This window comes from Sminthopsis crassicaudata, chromosome 3 (genome assembly GCF_048593235.1).
Source record: "Sminthopsis crassicaudata isolate SCR6 chromosome 3, ASM4859323v1, whole genome shotgun sequence".
Taxonomy (NCBI): domain Eukaryota; kingdom Metazoa; phylum Chordata; class Mammalia; order Dasyuromorphia; family Dasyuridae; genus Sminthopsis; species Sminthopsis crassicaudata.
The window spans coordinates 536,790,680-536,806,553 of record NC_133619.1 but is presented as its reverse complement, the minus strand read 5'-3'; the positions used below and the strand labels follow the sequence as shown (position 1 = coordinate 536,806,553).

At 34.1% G+C, this 15,874-nt stretch overlaps 1 protein-coding gene across 12 annotated transcripts in view; it reads left to right on the top strand.

The window, feature by feature from the left end:
• Positions 1 to 15,874, top strand: part of YAP1 (Yes1 associated transcriptional regulator) — a 141,395-nt gene that overhangs the window by 100,908 nt on the left and 24,613 nt on the right. For 6 of the 12 annotated variants that reach the window (XM_074304427.1, XM_074304425.1, XM_074304420.1 and 3 more), the window contains one exon: positions 13,520 to 13,713. In XM_074304427.1, the coding sequence (XP_074160528.1) occupies positions 13,520 to 13,713 (194 nt within the window). The remainder of the gene's footprint in view (positions 1 to 13,519; positions 13,714 to 15,874) is intronic. The other 6 variants (XM_074304428.1, XM_074304426.1, XM_074304422.1 and 3 more) reach the window with 1 other exon arrangement.

Sequence of the window (15,874 nt, the reverse complement as noted above, 5' to 3'; positions counted from 1 at the left end):
TTTTTTAACCACAGAAAAGGAAATTTTAAATCAGTCATTAATAATAATTAATATCAATGTCCCTAAAACTCTCCAAATATTTCTTTAAAAAGAAATGGTTCAATGTTAATATTAAAGACTATAGCTTTTTTCAACTTTTCCTTTATCAAAACAGTCTTTTCTATGAGCAATAAAAGAGTCATTTATGTTGCTTCTCAAATAAATATCATTTGACATGATACCAAGTAGAAGCAATATTTTTTATTTTATTTTATTTAGAATTTTTTTCCACAGTATATATGCATGAGTAATTTTTTTTATAATATTATCCCTTGTATTCATTTTTCCAAATTATCCCCCCCCTCCCTCCACTTCCTCCCCCCGATGACAGGCAGTCCCATACATTTTACATGTTACAATATAACCCAGATACAATATATGTGTGTAAATACCATTTTCTTGTTGCACATTAAGATTCTGAAGTATAAGTAACCTGGGTAGATAGACAGTAGTGCTAACAATTTACATTCACTTCCTAGTGTTCCTTCTCTGGGTGTAGTTGTTTCTGTCCATCATTGATCAACTGGAGGTGAGTTGGATCTTCTTTATGTTGAAGATTTCCACTTCCATCAGAATACCTCTTCATACAGCATTGAAGTATACAGAGATCTTCTGGTTCTATTCATTTCACTCAGCATCAGTTGATGTAAGTCTCTCCAGGCCTCTCTGTATTCCTCCTGCTGGTCATTTCTTACAGAGCAATAATATTCCATAACCTTCATATACCATAATTTACCCAACCATTCTTTTGGAGAATGGTTGGGTAAATTATGGTATATGAAGGTTATGGAATATTTTTTATTTTGATAAAATTGCTCCAAATAACCAACTGGACCTGAAATTTTGCTTAATTTACCATATTGTTAAAACACCAAGAGACTCAGACTAGAAAATGTAAATTCTTTAATGGAATTTATGGGAATGGGAATACCAACAAACCAGAACCTGAAAATACTTAAGTAAATTGCCAGAAATTTTTACATAAAAAGCAATGTATTGCTTTTAAAAAGAAACCCAACACTTTTAAAAAAACCTTAATAAAATGAAAACTCAACTGTCTTGTAATGACTAGAAAGATGATTAGTTCCACCACTTACCAGTTACATGTTTTAATTCCTGATTTGACAATTCACATCTTGGTAATATTGACTAAGATTCCCTCCAAAAAAAAAAGAAAAGAATTTGTTATGTATGATGTACTTTATGGGTGGCAGCGCGACATAATGAAAGTAGGATTGGATTTAAGATTCAGAAGACCTGGATTAGAATCTGTATAATTTTGGTCATATATCCAGTGGGAATTAAAATTTTATCTATCTAATAATACAATATAATACAAACCCCTAATATGTGCCAGACTGAGGGAGGCAGGAATGTGTTGAGTGTCCAAGGCTGAGTTAGCAGCAGGGTAATAAGATTTCAGATGATCATCTGGAGTTTGAGTTAATGTCTATGAAACAATTAAATATGAGTTTGGGACAAAGAAGAACAAAAGAAAGAAAACTACTGAATGATGTGTGATATGAAATTTTTGAGGGGATGGAGTGGAAAAAATATGTATGATCTTGGGATAATTCACTTCCCCTTGCTCAGAAGAGAGAGTTGAACCTAGTCCCTTTCTGCTTTAAATTCTATGAATTCAAATCTCCCCAAGTAGAGATTATTTGCAAAGATTATCAGACAGAAGTTTTATTTTTTTCTGACTGTTTCTCCTAGTGACTTAAAACCACCTACATTTTCTTTAGTAACCTTCTACCATAGAAATCTTTATCCTGTTTCTAAGAAGAAGACCAGAAGTTTGGCAAGATTTAATTGCTACATTTAATTTGTTGCTTGTGCCTTCAGGCCATAATCATTTTGTGCATCATTGCTTGCTTTGGTCATGGCTGTAAAGCTAGGCAAGAAAGCCTGGCAGGCAGTGCTGTCATGGCACTATCAGGTGGATTGCTATAAATTCTATCCTTTGGAACCCTGCTCAGAAAATCACAAAGCCTTTTCCTTCCTTCGTCCTCCTCTCCTCACTCCCTTGCCTTGAGGTAACCAGATAGAATGTGATATAAGAATTAGCTTCCCAAGGCATCTGATGTTTGTTTATATATCAGTAATTACTTTAAGTAAAGGAAGAAAGAAAAAGGTAGCAGTTGTCAGAAAATTAGGTGGCTCTAGGAATTTGAGAAGCAATAAGCGTTTTAGTAGCCATAACTAATTAAAGAATCTGAATAAAGACTAAGCATCAAAACATGGTCTCACACAGATTTACTTTATCACTTAAGGGGAAAAAACAACCTTGATTTACATACTCAGATCGCAAATTGCCATGTCTCAGCTGAACTTCAGAAACTGTTTAGTCCAAACTGTATCTGAACAAAAGCACATCCTTTTTTTTCTAAGATGTATGTTTATTTGAAGGATAATTTTCTCCCTTCTAAATCTCCACAGTTTTCTTTTAGATACTTGTCAGTTACAGTGGGGAAGGGTACTCAGCGGATAATCTGTATTTTCTTCCATGACCAACCTTGAGGAAGTCACCCAAAGAAACATAGAGTCAGTCTTATGATGTATTTTCCAAGTTCAATTTTTTTTTTATGTTTTCATTTTCAAAGATAAATGTGAATACATTTTCTTTCCATGGAATAGCAATTTCCTAAAAAACCATCCAAGAAAACCACATTGCAGGATATATTCTATGAAAAAATTTTAACTATTATTGAATGAAGGGATATATCCTTTAACTTTAACACCATAATATTGACTCTGAACTGTTGTGATTGATGAGAGTTTGGCTGCTGTGTGTGTCTGTCATTTAAGTAATAGAAATAATTCATTCATCATTCCTTATGTCATTATGATGTTGCATTATTCCCTAGTCATCAGACAATTGTGTTTCCAGTATCTAATCTATCTTCCACTTCCTGCAAAATTGTCTAATAAGTATTCAGTTGTCAGGTTTAGATGCTTTAACTAAAAGAAGCTTTGTTAACCTCACAAAGCAATCTGTTCTATTTTGAAAGAACTCTGATCATTATAGTTTTTTTAATTTATGTTGAGAAAACTGCATTCCAGTAATTTCCATATATTAATCCAAGTTTTGACTTCTGATACTTTACAGTCCTTGAGTTTGATATGTCTCCAAATTATTATTTAAAGACAACTATCATCCCTTCCCCCCCCAAAAAAAAAGCCATAACTATGTGCCCCTAAAAAAGTAGGTTTTTAACGGTTGAATTTAATTCTGTAATCATCCACTGCAATATTATTTATTCTTCTTAAGGCACTGTTTCTTGACTTTTCACCCATTGGCACATATTGTATGTGTATATGTATTGTCTTGTCTGTATGCCAGTCCGTAGATCATGGAGTACACAGTAATGAATCGTGGTCAAGACATAGTTTCACTAATTCGGAATACAGTGGGACCTGTTATCTTTCCTTTTCTGAATAGTCTTATCTTTATTAATATATTTAAACTTAATAAAAGTTTGGCATCTAACACAGTACTCTGCACCTAATAGATGCTTTAAAATTTTTTTTTTAATTGTATTGAATTGTTTGAACTTAAGGGATTTGCCAAAATCAGGCAAATGGAAGAAAATGAAGTAGAATTTGATCTGGTAGGTACCCTTGTGAATACAGTACTGGGCCTGGAACCCAGAAGAGCCTTCTTTTTGAGTTCAATTCTGGCCTTAGATATTTGCTTGTTGTGTGACCCTGCATGTCACTTAACACTATTTGCCTCAGTTTCTTCCTCTGCAAAATGAGCTAGAGAAGGGAGTGACAATTCTCTTTATCATCTAGAAAAGCCTTGACTGAACAACAAATGAACTTCTTGATCTAGAGCCAATTATCTTTTCACAGTACCACTTGCTTCCTTTAGCTGACTTCTTGGATAACAAAATCATGATTTAAAAATATCTTAAAAATTAAAAAAATGTATGTATGTATATATGTATGTATGTAAAATAAAAGAGGTATGTATTTATTTTGATAAGATCTTAAGGGGGTCCAAATTCTCAAGATGAGCCAGTAGTGTTGTGAGGTATCCAAGAAAGCTAGAGCCATCTTAGGCTGCCTTAAGAGAAGCGTGGTTCCCAGACTAGAGAGATCTTAGCCCCCCATAGTCTGCCCCAATTATGCCCCATCTGGAATTTTGTGGTCAGGTGTGGGTGCTGCATTTTAGGAAGAACACTGGTAAGCTACAGTGCCAAGGGGGAAATCAGTGTCATGAAGGTCCTCAGTTCATACATGTAATAGAGAAATAGGGATGGTTAATCTGGAAAGTGGAAAGCAGGTGGGACACAATAATTTTCTCAAGTATGTAAAGGGTTGTCAACATGGAAGATGCCTGTTTTGCTTAACTGATAAAGGCAGAAAACTCATATTTTTGAAAGAAAAAAAAATGCTTTAAAAAATTACCCAAGCAAGACTTTTAATTAATTACTAACTTGTTTAACCTATTAACTACGGGTCATAAGAGAGGAATTAGCTAGTACAGTGGATAGAGTTGGCCAGGCCTGGAGTCAAGAATCTTTATGAGTTCAAAGCTAGGGGCTCTAGATACTTACCTGTGTGACCCTGGGTATAAGTTGTTTAGCCCTATATGCCTCAGTTTCTTTAACTCTGAAATGAGCTGGAGAAGGAAAGGGCAAAGCACTTGGGTATCTTTTGCCCAAATGTGACTGAAAGAACTGAATAAATGGCAGTGGATGGGGTGGGAGGGCTGTAGCATAGCAACCACAGACTACCTTTGATTTATTTGGAAAATGTCGTTCATTTTCTTTGGGCATACTTTTAAATTGTTGCCCACTTGATTGTATATTGACATAAGTATATTAGAAAAAATGTCATTGAGATTCTATTCTGTTGACTCGCGGTGACTTGGACCTGACACTGGATTCCCCAAAGCTCTCTGTAAGATGTGGCGTACCCAATCAAACTGGAAAACCTGAATGTGGTTGTGATGACTACTGTGTTCCTTGTCACCTGAGGAGCCAGCTTGCCTATTATGTTGGACAGTACATCATATGTTTATTCACATAGGCTCTCCCAAAAATTACCTATTTAGGCCCAGATTGGGTGTACTCCGTGCCAGTAGGGAAAGTGCCAACACCACTGAAATCATATTATCTTTTGGTATTCATACAAATACATCTTTGAAAACTTGCTGGAAAAATTACATAAAATATGTCCCTTTTGTGGTGTCTTTTTACTGCTTCAGTGCTCCTTATATGATGGAAAAGCAATAACTATAGGACTTTCCTAAATAGGCAAAATAAGTCCTTCATGCCCTACTTTAAAGATTTAATTTTAAGCTCTATGAATGGATTTTTTTTTTTTTTAAATTTACCTTTGTTCTTTTTCCTGGCCATCTGACAAGGTAATTTGAGGATTTATTTAGCATGTGTTTTTGTAAACAAAAATGTAATATCTGATTAAAAGCATTTTTCTAGGTTTCAAATGGGAACTCATTTTATATTTGCCATTATAAATGACTATATAGAAAAGTTTTTATCACAAGATAAAAGGAAGTTTTACAGCAAATTCTCTGAAAAAGTAAAGGCTTAGTGAATATTGTAAAGTTTCCCAAGGCAAACCTTATTTCAGTAATAATATTAATCAAATATTCTTTAACACTAATGCTTGCTAATATTCTTAACCACTAATGCTCTTAAAGAATGGCTGTTCAGTAACTCCTTTACCTGAACTTCCTAAAGTGTTTTTAAGCTGTTTTTTTTTTTCAGGAGGAACCCTCACTGGGGAAAAGAAATCGATAGCTGCCTAGAACATGTTCTCCTCCTCCCCTCATTTAGCAACCGCTGTGTTCTGACCCAAAGTGCTTAATGAGGTGATAAGAAGAAAATGTTCTGTTTGTCCATTTTATATTATTTGAAATTATTTCAGCAACAATTAGACTTCACCAGGGTTTCATTGGTTTACCTGGTAATAGAGGAAATAGGATTCTGGGTGGCTGTAAATAGTCAGCATTTATCATTAATATCTTTGTAAACTATTGAAAAACTTTGTTACTGTCATTCAGTAATTTGGGTAGGAAAAAGCAGAAGACAGCTTACCCATCTGATGCTTAATCTAAAACTGAAACCAAATCTGGGCATTCAAGTAGTCATTATTGCCTTGTTATGTTTTCTCTTGACTGAGTTGCTTATATAGATCCTAAGTTCTTTCAGAAATGAGCTAGAATAGTCATCTTTTGGGTTTTGAGGGGTTTTTAAATGCTTATTTTGTAGATTGAGCAATTAAGCATGATGATTACAATACCGGTGGATCTTTTATTTATGGTTTTGTACTAGCTTATAATGTGTGAGAAAGAACAAGAGAAGTTTCAGCACCCTCAAGAATTCTTTTCTAAACTGTTAAAGGAAATGTAAACAAACAATTCATACAAATATTATTTAAAACCATGCTTCAAGGTGGCAATACATCAGCACCCAAACTTTTTTTATATAATAAAAAGGAGTGTTTGATTGTGTCAGGATGTACTATTTACAAGTTGTTCAAAAGTTCAATAAAAATATTGTTGAGTTTTACAGGCAAATCTGGGACTTTTAGATATAAAACACAGTTGACGTTGGTAGGGGGCCAATGTCAGGGACACTTTAAAATACGTTTTATGCATGTTCATCTTTCTCTTGCCAGGAAATTCTATTTCCTATGGCATATAGTGGAAATTCAAGCCATAATAACATAGAGAGGGTATAATTTTGAAGTGTTGAGGTGAAGGAATAAAAAGCTTGCCCACTCTTCAAGTATCTTCCTCCTCATGTCATCATGGAGGCAGGTGGGCATTGCAATGGCTAGAGCACTGGGCCTGGACTCAGGAAAAATCCAAGTTCAAATCCAGACTCAGATACTTAGATAGTGTGATACTAGATAAATCATATAAACTTACTTTCTTTCTTGATTTCTTTCTTTCTTTTCCTTAGTTTATTCAACTGAAAAATGAGGATAATAATACTGACCTCATAGGATTGTTGCGAAGATCAAATGAGATGATTTTTATAAATTATAAGTATTATAATAATTAAAAAATCCTTAGCACAATGCCTGGCACATAAAAGTGCTTTATAAATCTTAGTTATTGTTATTATTACCATCATTATCATTTCAGTTATTTGTATACCAGATTAATCTATAGATGATTCAGTAGCTCTGATTTTTAAGCCATTTATTTTTAATATGTTTATTGCTTTATCTGTAGGTAAAAGGGGTGAAATGAAATTTGTTGTTTCAAAACCTCAATTATAAACAAATTAAAAGCATAGACAGTTAAATATCTCAGTGACTGAATTTTAAGCAAATTTTGGACCAAAAAGAAATTATAATTTTCATTTTAGCTTTGTATCCTGTGAGACCTGGTAGAAACTTAGTGTTATGTATTTTAAGCAGTTTTCTTGTCTCCTTGCTGATCTTGTAGTTACAATAATGATATTAAAACTGTATCAAAATAGGATGGAAGTTCTTTTAAAAGCTTAATAGGTGTAGAAGACCAGATCTCAAAAGTTACTTGAAATCTGTAGAAGTACACTAAAATCTTCTTAGTGTTAAACATTTAAATGCTTAAAGTGAGCAGTTATACTTTGGGAGAGAGAGTGTTGACCCATTTTCCTATTTGAGAGTCCTCATTTATTTTACATAACTCCCTAGTAGCTTATTTGCTAAGTCAAAACTGCCAAAATAGGCGGGGCTGTGTCTTTAAGTAAAACTAAAACAGTTTCATAGCTCAAATATCACAGACTTAGGAGCACTTGAAAAACACAGATTTTAAACAGCTTTGGCTCATAGCCTACCATGATGCTTCTGAGGCTTTTTGTATTAAAAAGTATTTATTATAACTGTAAGTATTTGGTGGTTCAATATAAAAGGAGGAAGGGATAATGCTATTATCTTTTTTTTTCCTAGCTGCCCTTCCCTTCCTCCCCCGCCCCAAACAAAGCCTGTGAGGTCTTTCCTAGATACCCCATGTGGGTGCATAATCTTTTGTGCTGTTCAAATGCTCAACACACGCAAAAAGTAAAGAAAAGAATGCCTCAAGAAATTGGTAAATCTTGTATCCAGTAGACAAACAAGGTTTATTTGCCTTCAAACTAGTCACCTAAAATGAGCTATGATCATGGACAGCTTATAGAACTATTTATTCTATTTGTTATAGAATTATAGATGGAAGCATTAGAAGCATTTACAGTAAACATAATTAAATGTGTACATAGACTATAACTTAACAGACTGCATTTCTTATTTGGGAAAATTTTGTTAATTTATTATGTTGGAAGATTTTTGGTGTATTTAGGCAAAATCACAAATCATCTAATTCAGTTTTCTACTGATAGGTGTGTAGTAATCATCCTTTCAAGGATGGCCAGCCACTGTTTGAAAACTTCCATTGATGGGAAAACTGTTACTTTTTGAGGCAACAATGTTGGATAGCTCTAAGTGATAGAAATTCCTTCTTTTAATTAAGTTGAATTTTACTACAATAGAATTTCTACCCATTGTTTGTCATTTAAGAATGTGGAGGCTATAATACCATGACTACCCTTCCATATGTGATGCCCTTTAGTTTCTCTAAAATTTCCTTTATCCAGGATAAGCATGCTCAATTCCATCTTTCTGATATAAAACATGTTTTTCATATGGAAACCTTTCTAGTTGCCCTCCTTTTGAAATGTTACATTTTATGATTAGTTATCTTGAAATGTTAGGGTCTATAAACAGATATGATAACTACAGATGTAATTTTACAGTTCAGTGGGTTATATCTCATAGTTGGAAACTTGATTATTGTAATTTGCGCTTAAACTACCTTTTTTTTTTTTTTTAGAAATATCATTCATTTAAGTCACTAGTGGGTGAAATTTATAAGCATGTATATTTCAGTCTAACTTAAATAATTCCATTATAGAGTTAACACCAAATGGAAGTGATAACAGTGAGTGTTTTGAAACTGGAAGTATTCAAGGAGAGGCTAAACTTATTAGGGATATTTATAGATGGAGTTATTCCACTAGATTGTTTCTGAAGTTTCTTTTTCTTCTGAATTCTTATGGTAAAGTCATTCTTTTAAAAAAATTTAATAATAGCTTTGTATTTTCAAAATACATACGAAAATAGTTTTCAATATTCACCCTGGCAAAACCTTGTGTTCCAAATTTTTGTCCCTTCCATCCCCTCTGTTACATAGCAAATAATCTAATATAGGTTAAACATGTGGAATTCTTCTGTACATATTTCCATGTTTATCGTGCTGGACAAGAAAAAAAAAATAAATCAAAAAGGGGGAAATGAGAATTGAAAAAAAGCACACAAACAACAACAAAAAAGGTGAAAATACTATGTTGTGATCCACATTCAATCCAACAGTCCTCTTTCTGAATTCAGCTGGCTCTCTCCATCACAAGTTACTGGAATTCACCTGAGTCATCTCATTGTTCAAAAGAGCCAAGTTCATTACAGTTGATCTTCGCATAATCTTGTTGCCATGTTCAATGTTTTCTTGGTTCTACTCATTTCACTTAGCATCAGTTCATATAAATCTCTCCTGGCCTCTCTAAAATCATCCTCCTGATCATTTCTTATAGAACAATAATATTCTATAACATTCATATACCATGATTTATTCTGCCATTGTCCAACTGATGGGCATCTACTCAGTTTCCAGTTCCTTATCACTATAAAAAGGACTGCCACAAACATGTTTACACATGTGGGTCCTTTTCCTTCTTTTATGATCTCTTTGGGAATACAGGTCCAGGAGAGACACTGCTGGATCAAAGGATACGCACAGTATGATAGCCCCTTGAGGATAGTTCAAATTGATCTCCAGAAATGGTTGCATCAGTTCACAACTCCACACCAACGATGTGTTAGTGTCCCAGTTTTCTCACATCCCCTCCAACATTTATCATTATCTTCGCTGAAATTATTCTTTTTAAACTCATGATCAAATAAAATCAAATGCCCAGGTGTTTTTTTCATATACACTGTAGTTAAGCCATATTCTCCCATCTTATAATTACCTTTTTTTTTTTTAAATCTATGTGTAAAACTTTATCAACCCATCCCAGCTTGTGCTATTTACTATTCTCATAAATATGCTTTCTCTGTTTTTATCTTTTTTATCCAAGTTATTTATTAAAATATTTATAAATTCTAACTAGGTTGACAATATTTGTTAACATTTTTTATATGTGATTGTCCAAATGATCACAAATTTATCTAGCCATATCTAGGTCATATTTCTCCAATCTTGTCTTCATTGTTTTTTAATCATGTCCAAATTCTTCATGACTCAATTTGGGGTTTTCTTGGCAAAGATACTGGAGTAATTTTCCTTTTCTTTCTCCAGTTCATTTTCCATATGAGAAAATTGAGGCACATTTAGTTAAATAATTCAGGGATGACACTCACTTCTGATGTTAGGGACTTGCTGAGTTCTTTTCAGAGCTGCTTAACACTTTTTTGTGTCTGTCTCTCAACTCTGTAACTTGTCGCTCCAAGAAGCTATGGTATATTCAGCAGTCACATACCCTAAAACTATCTCAGCAATTTGCTTGGTAACCAGGCATCAGTCCCAATGATGAGTTAGGGGAATGTCTATTCCAAGTGAAGACTTCTTCAAGGAAATGGTTATTTGAGAATGGTTTGTTTCAATGGCCATAAAAGTGACTGAAACTAGTGCTGATTGGTCAGACCTCAAAGATCATCCACTGCTTCCTGGACCATTGTTAGTCATCCTAACTTTTTTCTGGCCACTGGACTTAAATGACTCTGGAAGAAAGAATGAGACTGATAACTTTATGCAATTCTCTGCCTTAAATTCAGTTTATGCATAAGTCTAGACATCCTATGAAGTCCTTTGTTATTTTTTAAAATAAAGGATAAACAGCATCTTGTCCTCAAAGATAGTATGAGACTTGAAATGCCTTTAGTTTGGCATAATGACCTTATGCCAGCCCTTTAATGAACAATTGTTAAATATTTCCTTTTTTTTTTAAGATTAAAAAAAAAAAAAAAAGATAGGAATTAATTTCAGGAATATGTTTCCCAAGACTTAGCTGCCTTTTCTATTTCAACCTTTTGGGAAATATAGTTTCCAAGGAAAAATTGCAAGCTATTGCCAATATTATAGAAGAACAGTACAGATCACTAAAAAGAAGAAAAATATAAATTAAAAAACATCTATGAGGCTCTATTTCCCACTAATCAGATGGATAAAAATGACAAAAGAAAATGTTAATCATCAAAAGGAATATTGGAAGATGAGCACACACTGTTGGTAGAGGTATGAAATTATTCCATTATTCTGGAAAGCAACTTGGAACTATGTCCTCAAAGTCATTAAATTGCATAGCCTTTCACACATCAGTACCATTTCCAGACTTATATCCTAAAGAGGGCAAAGAAAAAGAAGAAGATCTTTATGAGTTTTGGTATGTTTGTGTTTGTCGTTGTTGTTGTTTTTCAATTGTAGCAGTATTTTGATCATAGCAAAGAACTAGAAAACTTATGTTGGAATGGTTAAACAATGAAATATGAAATATGAAAATAATGAAAAATATTCTGAAAAAATGGTAAGACTTGTTTGAACTAATAGAAAAGTGAACAGAACTAGTAATGAAATGAACTAAAATTAGGTAAATAATTTGTACAAGGACAACAACATTTTGAAGCACCATGAACCTAAAAGATTAGAGAAATTCTGATTAATATCCAGTCACAATTTCAGAGGACTAAGTGTGCTTGCTATTCACCTTCTGGCAGAAGTGATTGATAGGCATAAGATACAAAATAAGATAGACATGTATGGACATGGCTGATATGTGGATTTGTGGGAAGAAGTTTTTTAGGTTTTTTTTTAATTGGCATGGAGAGTTTTGAAAGTATGTATTATCCCCACTTATATTATTTCTCTCCATTTTCTATAGGGAATAGTTTACCTTTTTAACATGCAGATCTTTTTACTGTTTCAAAGTTGTTGTTGTTGTTGTTGTTTTCCCTTCTCATTAGTATCTTTCTTTTATGGTTTTTTAATGTTATAAAATTTATTAATTACTTTTTTGCTGATTTATGCATATATATATATATATATATAATTATGTATCATTAATATTTAAGAATAGTTATACAACAAGAATTGAACATAATGAGAAGATATGATAACAGAACTAAGAAACTAATTAAGCACAATTATGAATTAGTATTGGGGAGAACTTGATTTTAAAATCTATTCAGTATAACTCGTTTAATGCATGCAAAATTCTGAATAACATTTAATGAGTTAGTAGCATAAGTCAAGCATTTACAACTCAATGCAAGTATTTACTAATCTTCTTTGATGGAATGCCAGTTCAGCCCCTTTACTACACACAGCTGAAACTTTCTTAAATTAATTGTTTTTAAAATGGAGTATTTATGAATCAAGTTGCAATTTGGAAATTTAGGATATAATTTTATTTTGATAAAGTATATGTTACATTATCTTAATCATTTCATAGATATTTTCCACTTATTTTCTAAATGCTCTTTGTATTTATTACTCTTTATATAAGTATATAGTTCTCTGTTATGCTCATTTACCACAATCTAGTTATTTTCTAACTGCTAGACATTTAAGTTGTTTTTAGATTTTTTTTTTTTACGTGTAACATTGGTTATATAGAAATGTCATTTATGTATGTGTAAAAACTATATCCTGTTATATATTTATATTTAATGTAGCTCCAAATTTGCTACAAATAGTCCCTCCCTTCCCAGTTACTTCCTTGGGAGGTATTCCCCTAAAGTACTACAGGAAAGGGTAAGACTGGTTTTGTGTCTTTTGTTACAGGGCAGCCTGATTTTTACCTATATGTTTTGGGGTGGTTTTTTTTTTTTAAATATGTTTTTTCTGTTTATTTGACCATTCTTGCCAGTTTTTGGAAATCAGATTTAGGAAAACTTAGGTAAAGTATATTAAATAGTTAACAATTCATTTTCTCAGACAGTGAGAGGAAGAGATGTGAAAAAGGTGAATTTATCATTCTACTTTGGGCCCTTCACACAATAAAATCTCAGGGTGTTTATTCTACTGAGTCAGTGAATGGCATATGTCAGGATTTTGTTTTTTGTTTTGTTTTGCTGTGGCACTTGGGAGTTAAGTGACTTGCCTAGGAACACACAGCTAGGAAGGGTTAAGTGTCTGAGGTCAGATTTGGCTCTGGTCCTCCTGACTTCAGGTTGGTGCTCTATCCACTGCTCTGCCAGCTGCCGTGTGTGTGTGTGTGTGTGTGTGTGTGTGTGTGTGTGTGTGTGTGTGTGTGTTTAGTGGGCATGTATCAGTAACTCTTATTCCATTGGATTTTTCTTAGTAGCACAGCTAAGGATTCTCTGACAAGTTCTACCAGAAATCTCCACCTCCATTTCTAATTAAGACATTCCTTTCCCTTCACTAGTTAGGATTTTTCAGGATTGCTCTTTTATTCCTTTCCAGCCATGAACCAGAGAATCAGTCAGAGTGCTCCTGTGAAGCAGCCGCCACCCCTGGCTCCCCAGAGTCCCCAAGGCAGTGTGATGGGTGGAGGTAGTTCCAATCAGCAGCAGCAGATGAGACTACAGCAGCTGCAGGTGGAAAAAGAGAGACTCCGACTGAAGCACCAGGAACTGCTTCGGCAGGTGAGGCCACAGGTTAGAAACCAGTCTTCCCCTTTTTTATCCTACTTTCTGGTGTTGGGCATGGTTAGCTTTTAGCCGCTGTGAATAACGCTTGTGCATGTTATGCCAAAAGTGTGCTCCTTCTCTGCTCCCTTCTTGCTGACTTCTGGTTTGGGACAAGAGAGCTAGGCCAGGTAGGCCTGGGGCCCCTGCACCTGGTGGCCAGGAGCTCATCACATCCTCACAAGACTTGCTTTCTTGAGTTCAGATGGCACATGAATATTGCTCCATCTCAGAAGATAATAGAGTAGAAGACTCCACAGAAGCAGGTGAATTGATCAGGTTATGACAGAACTACCTATTTTCCCCCATGATTGATAGGAACACCACCCTAAATATACTCTACTTTTCAATTATTGAGATGGTGAGGTTGATTTTCTTGTCCAATGTCAAAAGCTTCCAGAGTGTCTTCAGGCTGTTTTCCCTTTAGAAGCATAGGATAACAGAAAGCTTGGAATATTTCTTTTCCACCCTTACCACTTTTCTTTCACAAAGTAGTATTGGGCCTTTACTCTCCACAAGAAAAGATACTCCCACCCCCACCAGAATTTCTTTTCTGGTCTACTTCACAGTCATAAAACCTCATCCATTTTTTGTTATCCTTTTATTTTAAATACACCAGTGTTTTTACAGTCCATCATTAGTATCGGTAGAAAACATTGTGACCTCTCATCTTTGGGGGAGCTATGACACAGAATTACTTTTTAAAGTGAAATTAATTTAAAAGATTTTCTTTTACATTGTAGGAACAGTGCTGACTTAAAATCCAAGACAGACTCACCTTATATGGAATTCTTCTTGGGGGAAAGCAAAGTGTTAGTGTGTTTCTAGTAGAGCAGGCACATGATTAACATAATGGGAAACTTTGACATGTGATGTCAGGAAGTACTTTTAAAGGAATGTTTCTCCATCTGCTCTTAATAGGGTAGAAGGAGGAAGCTAGTTAACAAGCTTAAATATCTCCCTAAATGTGATTTTTCTGTCAATACTTCTCAAGAGAAACTTTTCAACTAAATGGCTCTATGACATTATTACAAGGTAATGCCATGAAGTTTACAATTTTTTTTTTATGATGGAGAAAATAATTCATTAACATATAATTCAATTTTTCATTGGTTGCTTTTCATTTTGTAGTTCCTGGACCCTGGTTAGTATAGATCATTTCAACAAATATTCATTTGTGTGAAGTATGTTGTTTGAACCATTGTTACAAAACTGAGTTCTTGAAAAATCAAAGCCTATAAAAATCCAGTAAAATATCAGTTAGCAGTTATTAAATATGTTCCCTTGAAAATCCTATTAATATTTTCCTTTCTAGATAACTTTTAGAGAATAAAAGTTGGCTCTCTGTCATCTTGCTTGTCAATAATAGGTTAGCCTGGGTCTTAATTGGGAAAATACTGCTGTTTATGAACTCCTTCCTTCCAGAATATCTTGTTTAATTTTATTCTTTGCATTATTACTCTGGATGTTGGGTCCGGGGGGCGAAAAAAGTTTCATTTCCTTAAAAATAACAACTTTATTTTCTTCATTATCACCTTCTATATTAAATCCTGAAGGGGTTGTGTGGAAAAGGGGGGGATATAGTCCTCCTTTATGCCAATAGTCTATATATAAAGTGTTGTTAGGTCATCCAATAATAGTCTTTAAAACATTTCCATGAAAAACTCTTTTTTCACTAAAATATCAGTGATGCTTTCTACATTCTTTCAGCAGCTATTTGAAAAGCAAAATCTCAGCAATATAAAAATTAGGCAGGATGGTGTTGTGGGTAGGGCACTGAACTTAAGAGTCAGAAAGACCTAAATTCAAATTCGAATAGACCTTGGGCAAGTTACTTAATTACTCTGTGCCTCAGTTGCCTTTTCAGTAAATGAGGCAGTTGACTTGAAGGCCTTCATAGTCCATTCCAGCCCAAGATCTATGATCCTATGATCATGCAACTTTTGGAGGAGAAATTACCACATGGCAGTTTAGTTCTTTTATCTCATGAAAACATAGGCCAGATTGTTGTTGTGTGTGTTTTTTTTTTTTTTGGCCTGTCCTTTCCTCAGATGCTATAAAAACTTTTCATATGGTGGCTCCATTGGCTTTTACCTCCCTCAATCTGTCTCCTCTTGGGCTATCATGGGAA